Source organism: Solea senegalensis, linkage group LG8 (assembly GCF_019176455.1).
Source record: "Solea senegalensis isolate Sse05_10M linkage group LG8, IFAPA_SoseM_1, whole genome shotgun sequence".
In the NCBI taxonomy this organism is placed as follows: Eukaryota; Metazoa; Chordata; class Actinopteri; order Pleuronectiformes; family Soleidae; genus Solea; species Solea senegalensis.
The window spans coordinates 23,740,827-23,758,762 of record NC_058028.1 but is presented as its reverse complement, the minus strand read 5'-3'; the positions used below and the strand labels follow the sequence as shown (position 1 = coordinate 23,758,762).

General features: G+C 39.7%; 1 protein-coding gene across 3 annotated transcripts in view; it reads left to right on the top strand.

The window, feature by feature from the left end:
• Positions 1-17,936, top strand: part of brip1 (BRCA1 interacting helicase 1) — a 76,271-nt gene that overhangs the window by 24,746 nt on the left and 33,589 nt on the right. For 2 of the 3 annotated variants that reach the window (XM_044032959.1, XM_044032960.1), the window contains exons 15-22: positions 3,365-3,524; positions 3,670-3,791; positions 11,028-11,140; positions 11,395-11,477; positions 11,611-11,928; positions 12,982-13,761; positions 17,358-17,567; positions 17,697-17,819. In XM_044032959.1, coding sequence (XP_043888894.1) covers positions 3,365-3,524; positions 3,670-3,791; positions 11,028-11,140; positions 11,395-11,477; positions 11,611-11,928; positions 12,982-13,761; positions 17,358-17,567; positions 17,697-17,819 — 1,909 coding nt within the window. Of the gene's footprint in view, positions 1-3,364; positions 3,525-3,669; positions 3,792-11,027; positions 11,141-11,394; positions 11,478-11,610; positions 11,929-12,981; positions 15,427-17,357; positions 17,568-17,696; positions 17,820-17,936 lie in introns of those variants that run through there. The other variant, XM_044032961.1, reaches the window with a different exon arrangement.

The window sequence follows — 17,936 nt, the reverse complement described above, 5'->3', positions numbered from 1 at the left end:
ACTGTCACCATGTCAGCACGTACAAAAGAAAGCTGTTGTATAAACGATTGCCATGTAACCATCAAATGGTTAGTTTGGTACTGTAAGGTACGCATTTTTTTTCCTTTCCATTATAGTACCAAAATAACCAGCCCCTACCGCTCAATTTTTTTGGCACCCTTCCCTTGGGTTACCAGAGTAGAAGGGTACGGTAAGGTCAGGGTTAGGGTTGATTGGGCGACAGAAAAACTTTCACTTTCCATTTTTATGTGCTGTCTGTCTCTTCAGTGGCCACAGTCTGTTCTCATACAAAGCTTGATGTTTTCTTGAGACAAACGGACACAAACTGAGTAGGAAAAGAAAAGAGGGGTGGTTGTCATCCATTGTTGCCAGTTGTGTCGCATTCGATGACATTGTGCGTTGTTGTTGCACTGGTATGACGTCACGCTACGTAGCACGATGACACAGCCATCGAGCACAAATTACCAAGTTAAGGTACTCGAAACATAAGTCTGATTTATCCAAACCATACTGAGCTGTACCAAACTGAACAGTACCATGATGGAAACAGCTTTGGTGCTTATGTCAATTGATAATTTAGGCCCTGGTATAGCGCGCATAGCATGAACAAATCATGCATGACAGTATTTGCAATGTGCAGCCCTGATTTTGGAACCGCTTTGGGTGTGCAAGACCGGCAGGTGGAGTATTAAGCCTGTTGACCCTCAGACACCCCGACTCCCCTGCCCGATGGGCCTTTCATCTGTGAGCTGCTCCAACCAGATGTGTCCAAGGGAGCTGTAGCATCATTGTCTTCTTCTCCTATTTCCTGCGTCCAGACTCACCCGATGGTGAAGTCAGTTACTGCAGGACCCTGGCGCGCAAGTATACCAGGGTCCGCCATAAGTGCGCTCTTCGGCGCATGCAGCATGTCTACCAGGGCCTTCAGTTGACTGCACTCTTATAGAACTGTATTTACTCAAATTTTTGTGACACCTACCTCAAATTAAGTGAGATCCCTGATTTCAAGACCCTCTAAAGCAAATGCAGAGTTTTTCCCTCTTCACACATAGTGGCTGATAACATAAACATGAAAATAGTTATTACAGCACAGTAGTAAAATGTTTTTCTCCAGTTTTCAGTTCAAGATTTTTTAGGTTTCCCTGAAGATGTAGCTCGATGATGCACCAGAGCCATAGTTGCCGTAAATCTTCCTCAAAAGCTGTAATGATAGTAAAACCCTCTACTCGGCGGTTTACCCATTCACTTGTGAGTAACTGCATCTGCTTACACACTACTGCCTTTGTTTTGCTCATGTGGAGGAAATTTTCTACCAAGTAGGAGAAAATGCATGAATGAATGTATAACCACTCCATAGTTAATACTACATTATTATGAGCACACCATAGTAGTAGTAGTAGTAATGCTTTGTGCCAGTGATTTGAAAAAAGAAAAAGCGTAATGGTTGCACCATTGCTGAATGAGATTCCACTGCTCGCTCCTCCTTGTGGAATCATCTCTTTTCCATGTGCAGCCTGGCAGATAATGGCTGTTTTGTTTCGTGGTAGATCTGCAGTAAGTGCACAACATTAGTTATTCATCTCCTGCTCGAGATTGCACTGGAAAGCAATTGCAGGACAAACAGTTTGCTGAATTTGAAGATGCACGTAAAGGGGGAGTCCTTGCATATTTAGTGAATGTGTTATGTTTTATTAATTCAAGTGTCTTGCCCTCACTTGCTTTAGGAGGCACAGACATGATTAAATCTTTCCCATGCTTCATGTCACTACTATCAATATATATGTATATACATATACATATATATATATATGTATGTATATATGTCTATATATATATATGTGTATCTATATATGTGTATATATGTATATATATATATATATATAAAATATACAGCTATGTAATAAACTATCAAGTCTTTCTAACTTTTTTCCCTGTACTGAACATAACCTGCGAAAACATTTTTAAACACTTTGAGACGCATGAATCTGAACAGAGTCTGGTGTGGTGTTGTTGAATACTCCCGACTTCCTGCCATCTTGTGGCTCCTTCTGTTCCTGGTTCACACTTTACAGTTGGACACCATTAGCTCATTCAAAAGTTTTCTGTTAACTACAAGAAGAACTTCTACTTGACCCTTCTTACACGTTTCCATGTCAGTGAAGCTGCTCTTTGATTCTGAGGCCATGCTTATTCATGGATATAATCTGCACAGCACAAACATGAGTGGGGCCATGTTTGAATGAGGGCTTTTAGATCAATGTGCCTCCCTTGAGAGCTGCTGACTTTTTGTACTAACAATAGCACAGCCGCAGTGATTTTATTACAGACGGGGATTAAACACATCATCTCTGTAAGTGCAAGTAAGGAAAAGGCATCATGCTCTGTGAGGACACGGCAGCAGACCTTTACTGAACACTTTGTCGTCTTGTTCAAACTGTTTTTTGTTTCAGACATAGAATGTGTGATAATGTCTTACTGTGACTTACTTGACAGTGTTATATGTAAAATAATGTATAAAAAGTGCCTTTCTAAAACTCAAGGACGCTTTACAGAGACGAACAATAATAAAATACAGACAACATGATGACACAGTAAACACATAATGGAGTATAGGCTTTTTTAAATTAATTTATTTGTTTCCACAGTATTACCTCTGAAAAATTCTTGATTTCTTTTTCTAATTGTTAAACGCACCTATCACAATAAAGCAGTTTTTCAAATCTCACATTTCTGCTACTTATCACGATAAACATTAGAATTAAATATTTTAATTTAAAAAAAAACAGTGAATTGTGATTTGAACACGTGTCAAAACAAAATTTTTTTTTACATCTGAGCTGAAAACAGTTAATAGTAGGTATGAGATGTGTATCATAGTGCCTAAACTTTATATCCATGTATAATGAGCATTTGTTATATTGATATTGAAGAAATTATATGGTGATTTAATATTATTGACATTTTTTCTGCTGTTTTTTCATTGTAGAACTGCATTTTATGACAGTATATTAAGATTAATGGCATCACTGTTCCCTTTAATTATGGTTTTATTAAATAGTGAAACATTTCTCTCAACTGAGGTAAAACATTTGAACAATTATGTTACACCTTAATGTGAGGGGAATAAATTGGTTATTTACAACATTGCACAAAGAACTTGTTTGTTGGGTGACTATTGAAAGTGAACTGTAGAAAGTGTATTAATTTTAATAATAAAACTTCTGTGAGAGCACTCTGTAGTAGAGAACTCACCTGAAGATCCTGCACAGTTGACTAATTCTGTTTACTGTAATCTATTTTCACTCTTTCCAAAGCTATGCAAACATATGTGTTTATATCCTGATGCCTCTTGTGGTTTGATCAGATGTTGGACAAGCTCCGGGACCGATGGATCAACACCGGTCTGTGGGAGAAGCTAGAACAGCAGAAAACTGTGATCACTGAACCCCGCGGTGGTGGCAAGGGGGATTTTGACGAACTGCTTCATACTTACTACGATGCCATCAAATACTGCGAGGAAAGAGGTGAGGCTGGTTAACACCATCAGTACTTTGATTTCATTTGTATGGATTTGTACAACAGCATCAAAGTTCAAAGTTGCCATCATCTTGCTCAGAGTTCTATTGCACACTGCTCGTCACTGACTATGTTTTCACTTCTGTGTTGTAGATGGTGCTTTGCTCATCGCCGTGTGTAGAGGTAAAGTGAGTGAAGGGCTGGACTTTACAGATGACAATGCAAGGGCTGTGGTCACCATTGGAATTCCCTTCCCAAATATCAAAGACCTCCAGGTAAGTTCAGGTTGTGTTCAGAACACAACTGGCAAAGTCTGAGGTTCACAACCTGTCTTAAAATAAATGTAAAATTATATCTGTTTAGTGACAGGTAGGTAGGTAGGTTTTCTGCTTGGTGAGTAAATATGAGAAGACTCCATGCCATGTTTACCAAAAATAGTCATGTAATAAAACACTATCCTGGGAGTTTGCCACATTTTGATTTACAGGCACTCTGCTTCAGTACACACAAGGTCAAGTGCTTTCTGTGTCTTTTGGAGCCATTTTAAGAGTCAAAAGAATGTTGCTAATGAATTGTGATTCATTTAGTCCAGGAAATACATGACATGGATTTTTTTATACAGTTAGCATGTCTAGTTATAATGTTATAGATGTTTCTCTGAAATTTCAAATTGTGGTGTATGAAGCAGAGAACCACTGGTTTTGTAGCATAAAAACTTTTTAAGAAGGCTACATTTTGAATTCAAAAGTCCAAGCCCCTTCCTTCAGACTTCTTCCCGAAGCTCCACCTCCAGAGCGCAGGAACGCATGAGCACTGCGCAGCATCTGTAATATTCGGTACTTTCCGGTGATGCAAAGTTTTGGATAATTGTTCAAATGACAATGTGATGATCAGAAACAACAAAGATCACAAACCTTTAACCTACCAGTCCAGTAGAAACAGAGCCACCATGGCATCACTTCGCAACCCTTTCTGTTGTTGATTTTCAGTTGTCGCCATCATTCAAATTCAGCACCGATGTTCACTCAGGTCTTGGAGCGCTTTGCATCAGCCTTTTTCTTGGCAGTGACTTCCCCAAAAACTGTCTTTCACTTGCATCCAACACATATTGTTGGCACCATTTCTGTCACAGCGTTGCTGCAGTTGTCTTGTTGGGTTTAGCAAGCTAGCATTAGCCCTGGTGTTGTTTCCTGCGGATGCAGGATTAGTGCACGAAGAGGTGTTTGATTGATGCACCGCGATCCAATTATTTCTATCAGGCAGTTTAATAATTGGATGGTGGTGATTAATAAAATCTGTTTTCAGCAACATTTCTGACCAAGAGCCAATATTTTGGACACCATGAGAACAAAAATGCAGCTCAGCGACATATGTAAACTGTATTTACTGTCCACACTCATACACAAACTCACACCTAATAAGGGCATTCCCTTTTGGTGATCCGTAAAAAAATAATAATCCCAAAGCGATGCTGTGTCTGTGCCGTCCTTGGCAGATAAAGTTGACCTTTAAGTTTGAGTCTCCCTCAACGCCTCCCACCTCCCTTCCACCTCTCCTCTTCCACAGCCTCCTGTCAGAGCATAATGAAGCTTTCACTAACCTGTTCTGTCAGTGTTGGTGTAGCGAAAGCTGTCAGTTTCACATCGGTCAGCTCTCAGGGCATCGCTGCTGTTTCTTTTTAAAAAAAATCTGATTTATTTTTAACATTTAATGTTTATTTCTTTTAGTGAGTGCTGCTGTTTAGGTACAGGTAGATGGTCTAAATCACACTGCAAAATAGGCCATATGAGAGTTGTTATACCATATATGGTTTGACTGTGAAATGCTGTGCTGGATATTTAAAAATAATGTTGTCTGATAAGTAACAGCTGCAAGGATTTATTCTGCTATGTAAAACTAAAATGCTTCCCTATACCTAGAGATAGGAGTGGCTTGATACCACTTTTTCAAACGGTATCACAATCATCAGTATCGACTGGTACTGATATCGTATTGTCTTTTTTACCCATTTTAAGCAACTAAGCTGTTAATAGCACAATGTGTTGTTAATGTGCTGATGCATTTACCAACCAGCTATGACTAGTCATTTCATAATAAATGTTCCGCTTCAATAAAGGGAGAAATATACAACAAATGCCACATCTCAGTTAACATTGCTGTTACTAATAAAATAATTCTTAAAATCAGTGCACACAGCTAACATGCTAACTGAAGCAGAACAGCAGACAATTTGTTTTCATTTTCTTTTAACAGCTTATGAATAATCAATTATTTACATGATATATAAGTTTTGCGCATTGTATATATTTTTTACTTTTTTATTTTATTTAATTTGACCGCTATCAGACGATACAGAGTATTACATGACTCATCCCTATCCCGTTATTAGTGTGTCTACTGTGAGTGAAAATGATAAATACACCATCAAACACAAACAAAGCATGCACAGATCAGATAAAAAAAAGGCATTAGGTAAATAGGTAAAGCAAAAACAATAATCATGAACAATCTTTTTAATTTGAATAAATTAGTTTATAGTTAAATGTGGAAAGACAGAGGTTATTGTGTCACAGGGTTCTGCTGCAACTCCTCAATTTAACCAAACAAAAAAATTATGCCATAGTCGGTGGTGCAAACTGAGGTTGAAGAGTGGAGTAAGTTGATGAGTTTGAACTGAATTAAAGACGATGGATACGGCATGGTTATGTTATTGTAGATCTAAAATTATGATGAAACTGGCAAGTGACAAAACTGGGAAACAGCGAAAGCATGTGTGGTGACTGCGGCGGGTGTCTGTGTGTGCACTCCATCAGCGGGTGGGTTTGGTTATTGCTTTCTCAGCCAAACAATTAAATCTGGTGAATAAACATTATCCTTTGTACTTACTTACCCCTGAGCATTACTTTTTGTTTAACATTTATTTCTTCATAATTCTTACTTGTTTTGTTCCTCTTGTTTTTTTAGTCTCTTCACTACATTGCGTCTACTGCACCTCTTATCTTGTCTTTTAGTAGTAGAGTGGCAGTGTTGACTCTGGAGGAGCCCTCTGGGCCTGTGAAGTCCTTTGAGCTATTACCCCATTACACCACTGAGAGAATGCGGTCACTGATACTAATCACTGTCAAAGCCATGCAGCCAGCAAGTCTTTGTAGCGTTCTAAACAGCACTCACTTTACTCTTCTTTTGTGCTTCTTCTGCCTCATCTGTGGAGCTGACACGTTTACTCTGCTTTGTGTGAACTCATTTGACGATTGTTTGAATGTAACAGACATTTGTTTATATGTAAACGGTACAAACGACAGCTGTAATGTTTGAAACGTCTTTGGTGAGCACACAGGCAGACGCCCTCATGTGTGGCATGTTCATACGTTTCCCTCTTGCGCACTTTTGCTGACATGTTGACATCCTCTTCAGAGCACACGTGAACCCAGACACTTTATCTCACTCTTCCTGCCCCACACTCACATGGCTGCACCCTCACCGCGTGGATAAGAGCTTCTCTAGATTTAAAGCACGCCGGCAATCACACAGATACTGTACCTGCATGACCTACATGACGTGCATTCCCAGACAGACATAACTCTTAAACGCCGCGGCCTAAGCACATGGCAGGCAACTTTACTGGCCTGTTGTGTTATTGTGACAAAGATCAAAGTTTGAACTTGAGAAGTCTCTGCAGTGAAAGCCCTACCAAATGTGGTATTGCATTTATGTCGAGTTTTCCAGTGGCATGTTTTACAGTGAACAGTCATGCCCTGCTTGCGTGAGTCAACGATAAGTGGCCTTAACAAGCAATAAAAAGACACTTACAGCTGATAAGGCATCTCTCTTAGTTTAACGAAGGGCTCGGTCGTGCTGCTGTCCACTGTTTAAGGACATTTTAATTCTAGAGCCCGTGAGCGTGATGTCGAGGGGACTGTGGAGGAATGCTGAAGAGTTCACAGAAATCATCTGGCAGAGGGATGATGGATGCTCCAGGCAAACATAAAACACTCTACATATGGCTTCATCATCAGACCCAGAAGGAATGCTTTATAATACTGTAGATGTCCTCTGCCTGTGTCTTCCTTGTCACCACCACAGGGCAGCTTTATAAAGAAGTCAACCTTGTTTTTTTTCTGTTAATCCAGAATGTAGACATTCAAGAAATGAATAAACTACACACAATTACATTTAGGTACATTTTCTCACACTCTCATTATCCACGCTGAGCTTTATATGATTCGGGGAATAAATTATAAAGATAGTTTGATAAAAAAAATACAGTTAAAGATATGAGGAAGGTCCGGTTTCTTTGCACATTTTTACTATCACATCATCAATAACATTTGATGACATAAAAGTTGCTCTGCAAAATTCAGACGTGTTCAGTGATGTCACACAAAAAAATAAGTAATATTATTTTAAGGCAGTTTATTATTCTAAATGTATTAGTATTAGGGCTGAACCAATAATACTATATTCAAAATCGTAATTGCAGTTTAAAGTAAAGCAATTAGCAAATCACAAGGGCTTCAGTCCATGATTTTCTTGTTTTTTTTCCCAATCTAAGACCTACAAATTTAGCACATAGACATACATGGAAGCAGACCATAATTTCCTCATCCTTGCATTAGAGTATAGTGGATAAAGTTTTCATGGTGTTGTGTGGTTAGCATGTTTTTAAATCAATAAAATCAATGAATATTAAATGTAAAGTAAAGTGAAGCTTAACTTCAGGTTGAAAAAATTGGATATTTTCCCCAAATCATTTGGAGCTTTTCAAAAGTAACATGACTGTTGGTGCAGATGAGCTGGTTTGAACTCCTGATCTCCTGGGATTTCCACACTCCAATAGTAAAACCAAAAGTAACCAAATCTGCAATAATGATGTGATGCAGTCACGTCAGCGTGGGGGAGCAGTGTCTCAAGTTTCAAACAACTTGTGGAATCGATAAAAAAAGACCTGAGGCTATTTGAGAGCAAAGGGAGAAACTATACAGTATTAGTATTGTTTTCTCAAAAAAAATACATGCATGTAATAAATGCAAATACTGTGTATTTGTACTATGTACCGGTCTCATGAGACAGACAAAGGTCTGTGACCATGTTTCTAAGGCTTCTGGTACTATAATCCATTATTTTGCCATTCATATATTGTATATGTGGAGCCTTTATACACAGAGAATCAAGCAGCCTAACTTTATAATTCAGTAATGTTTTAAAATGAGATGGCAACTATTAAATAGTGAACATGTTTCTGTGTGGAGCCATCCTATGGGCTTATCCATTAGCTTGGGGAAAGTAGTATGATATTCTGATGTTCTTGCAAGTGTGTGTGTGTGTGTGTGTGAACCATAGGCGCACACACATGGACACTGTGTTCCAGACGAGCCACTCAGCTGTCACCTCAACCCCAGGAAGCAGATGAGGCGCTCAACAATCTCAGTGACAGACACAAGATGTCCTGGACTGCCAGGGGCATGCACACTGACACTGATGCACACACACACCCACACACTCACTCACACACTGTCTGTGTAAAATGTAGCTCAAGCAGGTGCACTCAGCTGCGAATCATGCCTTTTGGTGAAATATGTTTTCTGGAATGAACAGGTAGCTGTAGACGATGAGGCCAAAGCAAGCGACTGATCTCTTGACATTTTAACTAATCCTTTCTAGCTTGTAGCTTTCTGGCACATTTGCGGGACTTGCTAGCAGCCAGAATTGGCTTTTTCACATATGCAACCTGTCATGTTAGATTGGATGGTGACATGGCATAGAGCAGGAATGTGATGGCTCAAACGCTGAAATGGACTGTGATTACATTTAGATGACACTGCCGACTTGAGGCTACTGGCCTTTTCTGTTCAATCCGTGGCTTTAGAAGTGTATTCTTTAACTTCTCTGGTGTCTCATACATAGATAAACATGATGCCAGCTACATGAACAAGACCTACTGTGACAGGGCTATACGTTACCGCCTAGTGCTGCATTCTTGCAGGTCAAACATCTGACTGAAACAAGCCCAGGCCTTCATTTCACAAACTGCTGAATTTCTCCAGTGTGCAGGTGTACCATGGTGGCAGGTGTTACTCAGTTGTTTGCATGAATCTGAGGTGAGGTGAGGTGTCATTGTCTGACTTTGGAGGCTTCCTAGTGATTCTGCTCGTTATTGCACAGCAGTCCAAACGGGCCACAGTGGCATTGCGTGATGCACGTGAGGTAACAGGCTGCACCTGTCATGGCCCCGTGTTTGGTGGCTCAGGGCGGACACACGGTACCTGTCAAGAGTAGTTAGAGCCCGTTCAGCAGCCTGCCCTGCCTGGCATCCCGTCAGACGGCAGCTGAACTTTTCACTTGTCAATTCGGAAAGGTTAGCGCTAAAATCAGCAGTGACGGATGCAAATGGATGGATGCTTTCCTGGCATTTTTGTGGAGGGATGCTTCATGTCACATCGGGCACTTTGTCTGTCCCCTCCCATGTCCCATGTCTACTCTGTCTTGGCCATAGTTTAGCCTTTTTGTTCCCCTTTAAGAAGAGATCAAACTTTGAGGAAAGGTGATACTTTACCACTTCAGGCATTGGTTATTATTGGGCATGTTGTGTGCCCTATATCTCTTACCCACTTGATGTGTCCGGACATCGTTGATTTAATTAATTATTGATGCATGAAAGCTTCTTTCCCTGATTTCTTTTAGTCAGAGCAACTTCTTTGTATGTTTTGGTCGATAAGTATAATTTTAAAATGATATTGGATGTGATTAAGCGTGTTCTTTGTCATTTAGCCTTTATTTTATTCATATGCACGACTGATCAATACAATACACTGCAGGATTCTAACTGACAACATCCAAGCTGCAATATGCAACATGAGTAAAAATTCTTTATCTTCATCAAGATAAACTCTATACCTGCAAACGGGCAACAGACAACTTTGTCCTTGGTGGTTTCAGGTTTAGGATTGCATAGATGCAAGCTGAACAGCTCTCTCTTCATTGTGTTGAATACAGAGTAACACAGTTCCTTTGTGCCATAAGTCACTCATTGTTTCTAGAGAAAACAAGACAAATGGGTGACCAATGTAAATATGGCTGTTTCAGTTTTTTCCCATCATCATTGCAGAGTAAAATCCATTTTGACACCTTAAAGACAAGTTTAAGCCAAAAGCATCTATTTCGTTCTGAAAGTGTAGACTGATCTATCTGTATCTAGTAGGAAGTAGTATTTGAAATGTGATTCTGCCGTCATGTGCATTTATTGTGCCAATAATAGTCACAAAAAGCTTTTTTTTTTGTGAAAATCGAAATGACGAGTTGAGAAAATGATCAGACATGAAAATACACATTTGTTCTAAAATTCAAAGACTAGTGTGTTTATGTTGGGGCTTGAACCAAACCCAGCGGACATTAGGTGAGAGGCTGCGTATACCCTGAACAGGTCACCAGTCCATCACAGAACCAGAGCCAGTATTTGACTTAACATATGTTGTGGACTTGTTTTTTAAACATTCTTTGATATTTGGTTTCAGGTTGAACTGAAGATGAAGTATAATGACCAGCACTGCAAGTCCAGAGGTCTTCTCCCAGGCCATCGCTGGTATGAGATTCAAGCCTACAGAGCTCTGAACCAGGCACTGGGGAGGTAAATGAGTCTTCAATAAGCGTTATGTTCCTATAGCTATACACTGCTATCAGGAGAGACAACATGACTGCTGTTATCACCTATTATTAATGTGTTTGAGGCTGGCTGTTTTTTTACAATTGCAAAATTGTATATAGTTGAGAAGAACACACAATGCAATATAGTCATGGTTTGGCATGTCATTGATCAGTGGGTGTCTATTTCCCATTTTGCTCTCCTTGTTTGTACTTAAACCACCGACCATCACTTTACAGGTGTATCCGCCACAAGAATGACTGGGGCGCTCTTATTCTAGTGGATGACCGTTACAGGAACAATCCTAATAAATACATCACAGGTATGCATTCATGTGCTGTGGCTTCACTTGTAAACTACTCAGCCGCTCAAATTGAACACTAGATGGCAATAGTTGTCCACTATAAGACCACTTACAGTGTTTGTCTCTGATGTCAATGTCTGTGTAATCTCAGGTCTCTCGAAATGGGTTCGCCAGCTTGTCCAGCATCATGATACCTTTGGCAATGCGATGCAGTCGCTGGTAGCATTCTCTCAGGTACAGCAGCAGGTGGCAACACCCCATGTAGGCAGCCAGTCAGCCTGCTGCATGGCCTCATCTCAAAATGGTCAGCTCCCAGATACTGGAGAGAAGGAGGGTCTGTCTCAGGCCTCAGTTCCTCAGACACCAGAGTCGTGTGACAAACGGCCTCAAGCCCAGCAGGACACAAGCCCCTCTACATGCGTTCCCTTTACTCCTACACAGTTAAAAATGGAACCAAATGAAAAACCAGGTGAGATGCACAGAAGTATATCTATTTTACAAAATAATAATTGCTCAAATTTGACTGACCTTTCATTTTCTCAACAACCGCTCCTCCAGTCAACTTCAAACTAGGCAGTTGAGTAGCCTGGGAAGTAACCAGTAAATACATCCAGACATTAAAAAGGGAAAAAGAAAGAAAAATCAATTTGTAATAAATGAAAAGAATTGACATAACATTTTATACACACACACAATACATAAATAAAGGTAACAAATAAATAAATGAATAATATTTCATATTTTTTATAAACTGCTCCTGGCTTCCATAAAATGAGATTGTTGTTTTAAGTATATAAAGTAAAAGGTTTGTTTCAAGGGTACAACAAACTATTTTATATATCCTTATACAGACATATTTATGGTTAATAAACCCTTTAAAATGTCTGATTAGATGAATAAATTCCTAAAAGATTTGAACCACTAGCACCACACTGTTCCCAGTGTTTGGGACCTCCCTTTTTATCATGAATTATGACATTTAAAGGAACAGTTTTTTTTGTAAGACATTGATGTTATTGTGCTGAAGGACATGTGGGCATGACATCAGCACATGGAAATATGTTGAGATGACATGCTTGCACATTGCCTTGGTGAGCGCCCATTGTCTCTCTGGGTCATGACAGGGTTGAACTGTTTGCTCATTTAAATGTTGTGTGGTGGACGAGGGTGGTAGAAGGGCAGTCACAGACGCCCCCTCTCCTCCTTCATAGTTTGGGGGCGGGAGCCATGGGATCAGTTGAGTGGCTTGCCTCATTACTGTAAGATCTTTTGCATGCCTGAGTGGCGCTGGAGCGAGCTGATGAGCAGATGTTGGACTGTTGCTTTTAATTAAATCCCCTCGACCTTTGTTTGGGTTATATTGAGCGTAAGCTCACATTTATGTCTTTCTACATAAAACAGCCTTGGTGACCGTGCAGTTGTCTCATGTCATGTCGTCTCAACACATTTGCTTTTGCAGCTTTGTCACAATTTTAAGTTCTCAAACTCATAAAAAGTAAACTGAATTCTGTTTCCATGACAGCAGAGTCCCTCTCACATCAGAGAAGAGCAACTCAGTCACTGTTCAACATTTTCACCTCCAACCCCATCAGCTGTTTCAAGAAGGCCATCTTCAAAGAGAAGTCGGCCAGCAGTCCCAGTCAGCTCTTTCAGGCACCTAATCATTCTGAGCACCAGCAGGAACAGCAGATCACTTTTCCACAGAAGGAGACTGTGGATCAGAAGATCACCTCTACACAGAAGGAGACTGTGGATCAGAAGATCACCTCTACACAGAAGGAGTCTGAGGTGTCTTGTCTTCAACATGAGGATGTAGATGCCTCGAGTGAAGCCAAAGTGGAACCAGACAGTCTGGCTCTGGGGTTGTCTACAGCAACAGAACCTCACATCTGTGAAAGTGAAGCTCCTTCAGCAGACCATCCAGATGAGGATGACATGGACGATGAGACCATCTTCTTTACTCCAGAACTTTTTGAAGGTGAAGGAGAGGAAGGCACCTCAGGGATGGAGATAGAGACAGAGTCACCTGTCGGGGTGGTTTCAGGGGCAGAGACCCCTGCCCTGCTGACGGAAGGACTTTTCAGCTCGGATCAGACCCAGGGGCAAGGACAAGTCACTGCTCTTGATGGGCATGGTGCAATTACAGTCAGTGAGGAGAGCACAGAGCTATCACAGGGACATAAAGAAGCAATCAGAGTACAAAAGCAGGGTGAGGACGTAGAGCAGGTGGATAACCAGAGCAGGCGGACAAACAAGAGACTCCACCGGCTGTCCAGGTCCAGACCCCCTCCCACCCCACAAGGTAACTAACTACCAGGCTACCAGGATACAAGAGATGCTATAAACCAAGCTGAATGTACACTTCTCAGCCAAAAATAAGACACATTCCCCAATATTTTGTTGGACCGCCTTGAGCTTAATTATGGCATGCCAAGATCTTGCATTTATGTTGGAGTTGAATGGTTGTGTTAAGTCTTCTATAGTATAGTACATCCCAGAGATTCTAAATGTGGTTATGGTCTGAACTCTGTGGTGGCCAGCGCATCACAGTGTGTGTGAACTTGACTCATGCTCACTGTTTCACAATTTTAGCTTGGTGAATCTTGGAATATGCCTAGAAAAATGACAGAAATACCTGGTCCTTCAGTAAATATCAGGTAGTGAGCTGATTGTTTGGACACAAAAATGAACCAACGCCCGATCATAACAGTTGGTATGTTTCCATGCAGGGTTTAGTCAAGCTATTGCGCCGTTCTATTGGACTAATACAATTGGACCCTGCTTTGCTAGGTGGTGATACCAGGTAGTTTTTTTAGTTGAACTATTATTCCACTGCGCTTAACTACTAGTTGATAGCATGTTGAGCGCCATTCTGAGTCTTCCTACCATCCATGAACTTTAAAATTCTCAGTTCTTAGATCAGGCAGAGGATACATTTGGTTTCCTCTCCTCATCAGTTCAAAGCGGTACTGCGCTGGGTGTTGCCCTAATTTTGTTATTGTTGTCTTCTTTTGTCCACCAGTTTATTCTTATATTTCTAGTTCAAAGCCAAAGCCTGGGGGTGGGAACTATGTTGCATATGAAGAGCCCCTAGGCCAGTTTGTTTACATACAATTCTAATTTGACTCTACATTTGACAACTACATTATGTGGGTGTGTCAGTACTTTTTGATTTAGCAAAATTCCAGTTGGACTAACATGTATCTTTAAAGTCAAGTTTTAGTTGGACCATGATTCAGTTTTGTCATGTAACGTCATGTAAACGTATCGACTGCTCCCACAGACGTGTAAGTTAGGCACAAAATGAAATATCAGAGTATGAGACTCTTTTCTTTTTTTTTTTGGGCTGAGCAGTGTATTTTCTGTGTTTAGAAATAAAGTGCAAATAGTAAGTTCATTGCACAGTATGATGGGAATTATATTTTTTTTTACAATTCATACTATTGCTGCCTATACTGTTTCTCGAAACACTGCATCAAGGTTCATCTGTTTCATGTAACAGAGACAGTCTACTTGCCTCGGGCAACTCGCCCACACACTACAAGGTTTCATCCTGCTCCCATGTCCAATCACCTACTTATGTTGTGTGACACAACATCATCTCTTGGCCATTAAAGCCTTCTCTCAGTTAACACTTAACCAACATTACTGATGCTGCAGCACTGATTGATTCCGAATTTCTCCAAATCATTAAAATACAAAACCATGTTCATCTGCGAACAGCATGTAATGACATCATTTAGTTCTGTTTTTAATGATGTGTACGTTATGGACGCGGCACATTACATTCATGCATTGAACATGCCTGGTTGAACCTAAAACACAGACCTTTTTTCACATTTCATTCCAATTATGTGATTATGTGCCGTAAACATTAGCGGGATTAGTGTGTGGAGCCACATTTGTTCAACCATCAATACAAGCCTTCATGTAAAGTCTGTCACAATAAAATTTAGTGTAAGCCTTCCATGTTTTTTTGTAATTTTATTTTTGTTTTACAGAAGAATGTGTTTTAGAGACAGGAAATGGAAATACAACAGTAATTTACCATGTATTCAAATTAGAACAACTAATGATTATTTTAAGTATGGACACATCTTTTTCTCTTCAATTAATGAATGGTTGCAAACCCAACATAGTCACAAAAAATAAACAGAAATCACAAAAATTGTCTATTATTTTTGTTTGTTTACTAATTGACTAATCACTGGTAATAATAACTAATTTCCTTATTGAGTAGCACAGCCTAAGGAAAGAGACATAGACAACATGAGATCCTTAATATCTGTACAGTTGTACTGAAGTTTCAAATCAGACATTTTATAACATTGATAAACATTATATAATTAAATATCAGTTTTGCTCTGGAGTGAAAGCTGAATTTATAATAAATATAGCCTATAACATGGATATATGTTAAAATATTAAGATACAAATAACTGGCACAAAAACTCAAAGACCATAGACTGGAAAATAATGTTTATTGTCTCACCTCTATTATAGGATATATTAAAGATGTGTTGTCTATTTAATTAACATTTTATTTGCCTAGCCCAGTGACATTCACAGTACATTTGTAATCTTAGATTTTATTTTACTCTACAATGACATCTACTGACATCTTTTTTTTCCCCATTTGTGTCGTAAATATGATTTTTATTATTCTTGAGCCTTAAATGCATGTGTAGTACACTACGTATGTGTAATCAGCAGCTCATGGACATATTTGATTGTTTGAGTGTGAGGAGCTGAGGTGATTTAATCAAGCCAGTGGTAAATGTAGAATCATCAAACAGGGTAAGTTGAAGGGAGACATAGAAATTAGATTTAACATGATTACACTGATGTGATTTGTCTCATTATGGCATAAAACTTCACCACTGTGTGATTTGTGTGGACGAACAGAGTAGACAAGTGTTCCTTTAAAGCCTTTCTTTGCTCATCAGCTGCCCTCCCAAGACCCTTATATGTAATCGTGCATGACTACTCGTTAACATCATCAAAACGGAGCGTCGAGAGGCCAGTGAATGTGTGTTAAAAGCACTTAATAGGGAGCCCACGCTTCTGAAAGACCCAGTAATGGCTGTGAATGGCTGCATTTTTCCCATTAGACTAATTCTACCTCCCCCCCCCACAACCACAGATCATCAAAGCTACACTGAGAAAACATTGTTACCGGGAAATAAAAAACAGCAGACCAAAACACCAAAAAAATCGCATGGTAGAAATGCAACTGAAAAAGGGCTCCATCAACATAAACTGAAATCTGACAGGTTTGTCAAATGTGTTTGTCCATATTTAATTCTGGCTTTGGGAAGGGGCAGCGCTCACAACTCTACAAAGCTTTTAAAAACTATATACTGTACATTTGAATGTGTTGGTCAGCAGAAGCATAATAAGTGTTAAAACTTGGAAACACTTGTACATGCAGTCTTTGATGCTACGCAATCTTCACAAATCTGTACAGCAGATACACACGTGCCAGGTTTTTTCTTCCACCCGATAAAATATAGCAGTTTAAAAAAACAAAGGATACACAAAGTTGATACACAAAACACTTATTGTCAATCTCTTCTATTGGATTTTGTGTCTCCATTGCTGTGAACTTTGACATTTTATATAAAAAGTAATAGATCATCAAAATCTTAACTTTTTTTTAAATTATTTTGAAAACAGAAATGTATACACTTACATCAATAGGTGTAATTTTCAGCCTTTTACTGATCATTATTATTAAAAAAACATTGACAAAAATGGACCCAAATAATCGGCCCAACTGGTTCATTGGTTTACGGCAGTTGCTCTTAACTCTTTTCGTACAGCATCCTTGTGTATTATGGCTCCGGACAACATGTTTGTACTTTATTGCTAAAAATGCGACGTCATTTTAATTGACAGGTGGAGGCTTTGGAGTGGCGAGTGTAGATAGTGTGACCTTACAGCAGACTGAACCCAGGAGCAGCCAGAGGACAGACAAGGTCAGAGCAGATCATGAGTTGACCCTTAATGTGAGGATCAGATCATCCAGAATCAGAGCCAGAGGAGTAGACCGCAGCAGATCAGACAGAAACCAACAGAATGATTACCAGACGTGTCATGTGACAGAGGGTAAGGATGATGGTCACATACCTTTAACCATTGTGTACACGCCACAGTGACTGCTTCAGGAAAGTCCACTGTGGGTGTAAATGAAAGGATAGCTCTTATAAAAGTGTCCAACACCCGTGTTTATTCCAGCAGCAGCTCAGTCAGACACTGTGACTCCCAATCATGGAGAATCATGTGATCTGCAGAACACTGGAGGAGCAGGATGTAGTTTGTCAGTGGAAGGTCCAGGATGTCAGCAAACCAAAGCTCAAGGTACGTTCTGGACAAAGTCAGCACCACACTTAGCAATATACTGCACATACTTTAATGTGTATTTTTCCTATGGAAAGTAATATGTTAAAATAGCACCGTTAAAGTAAATGGTCTGTA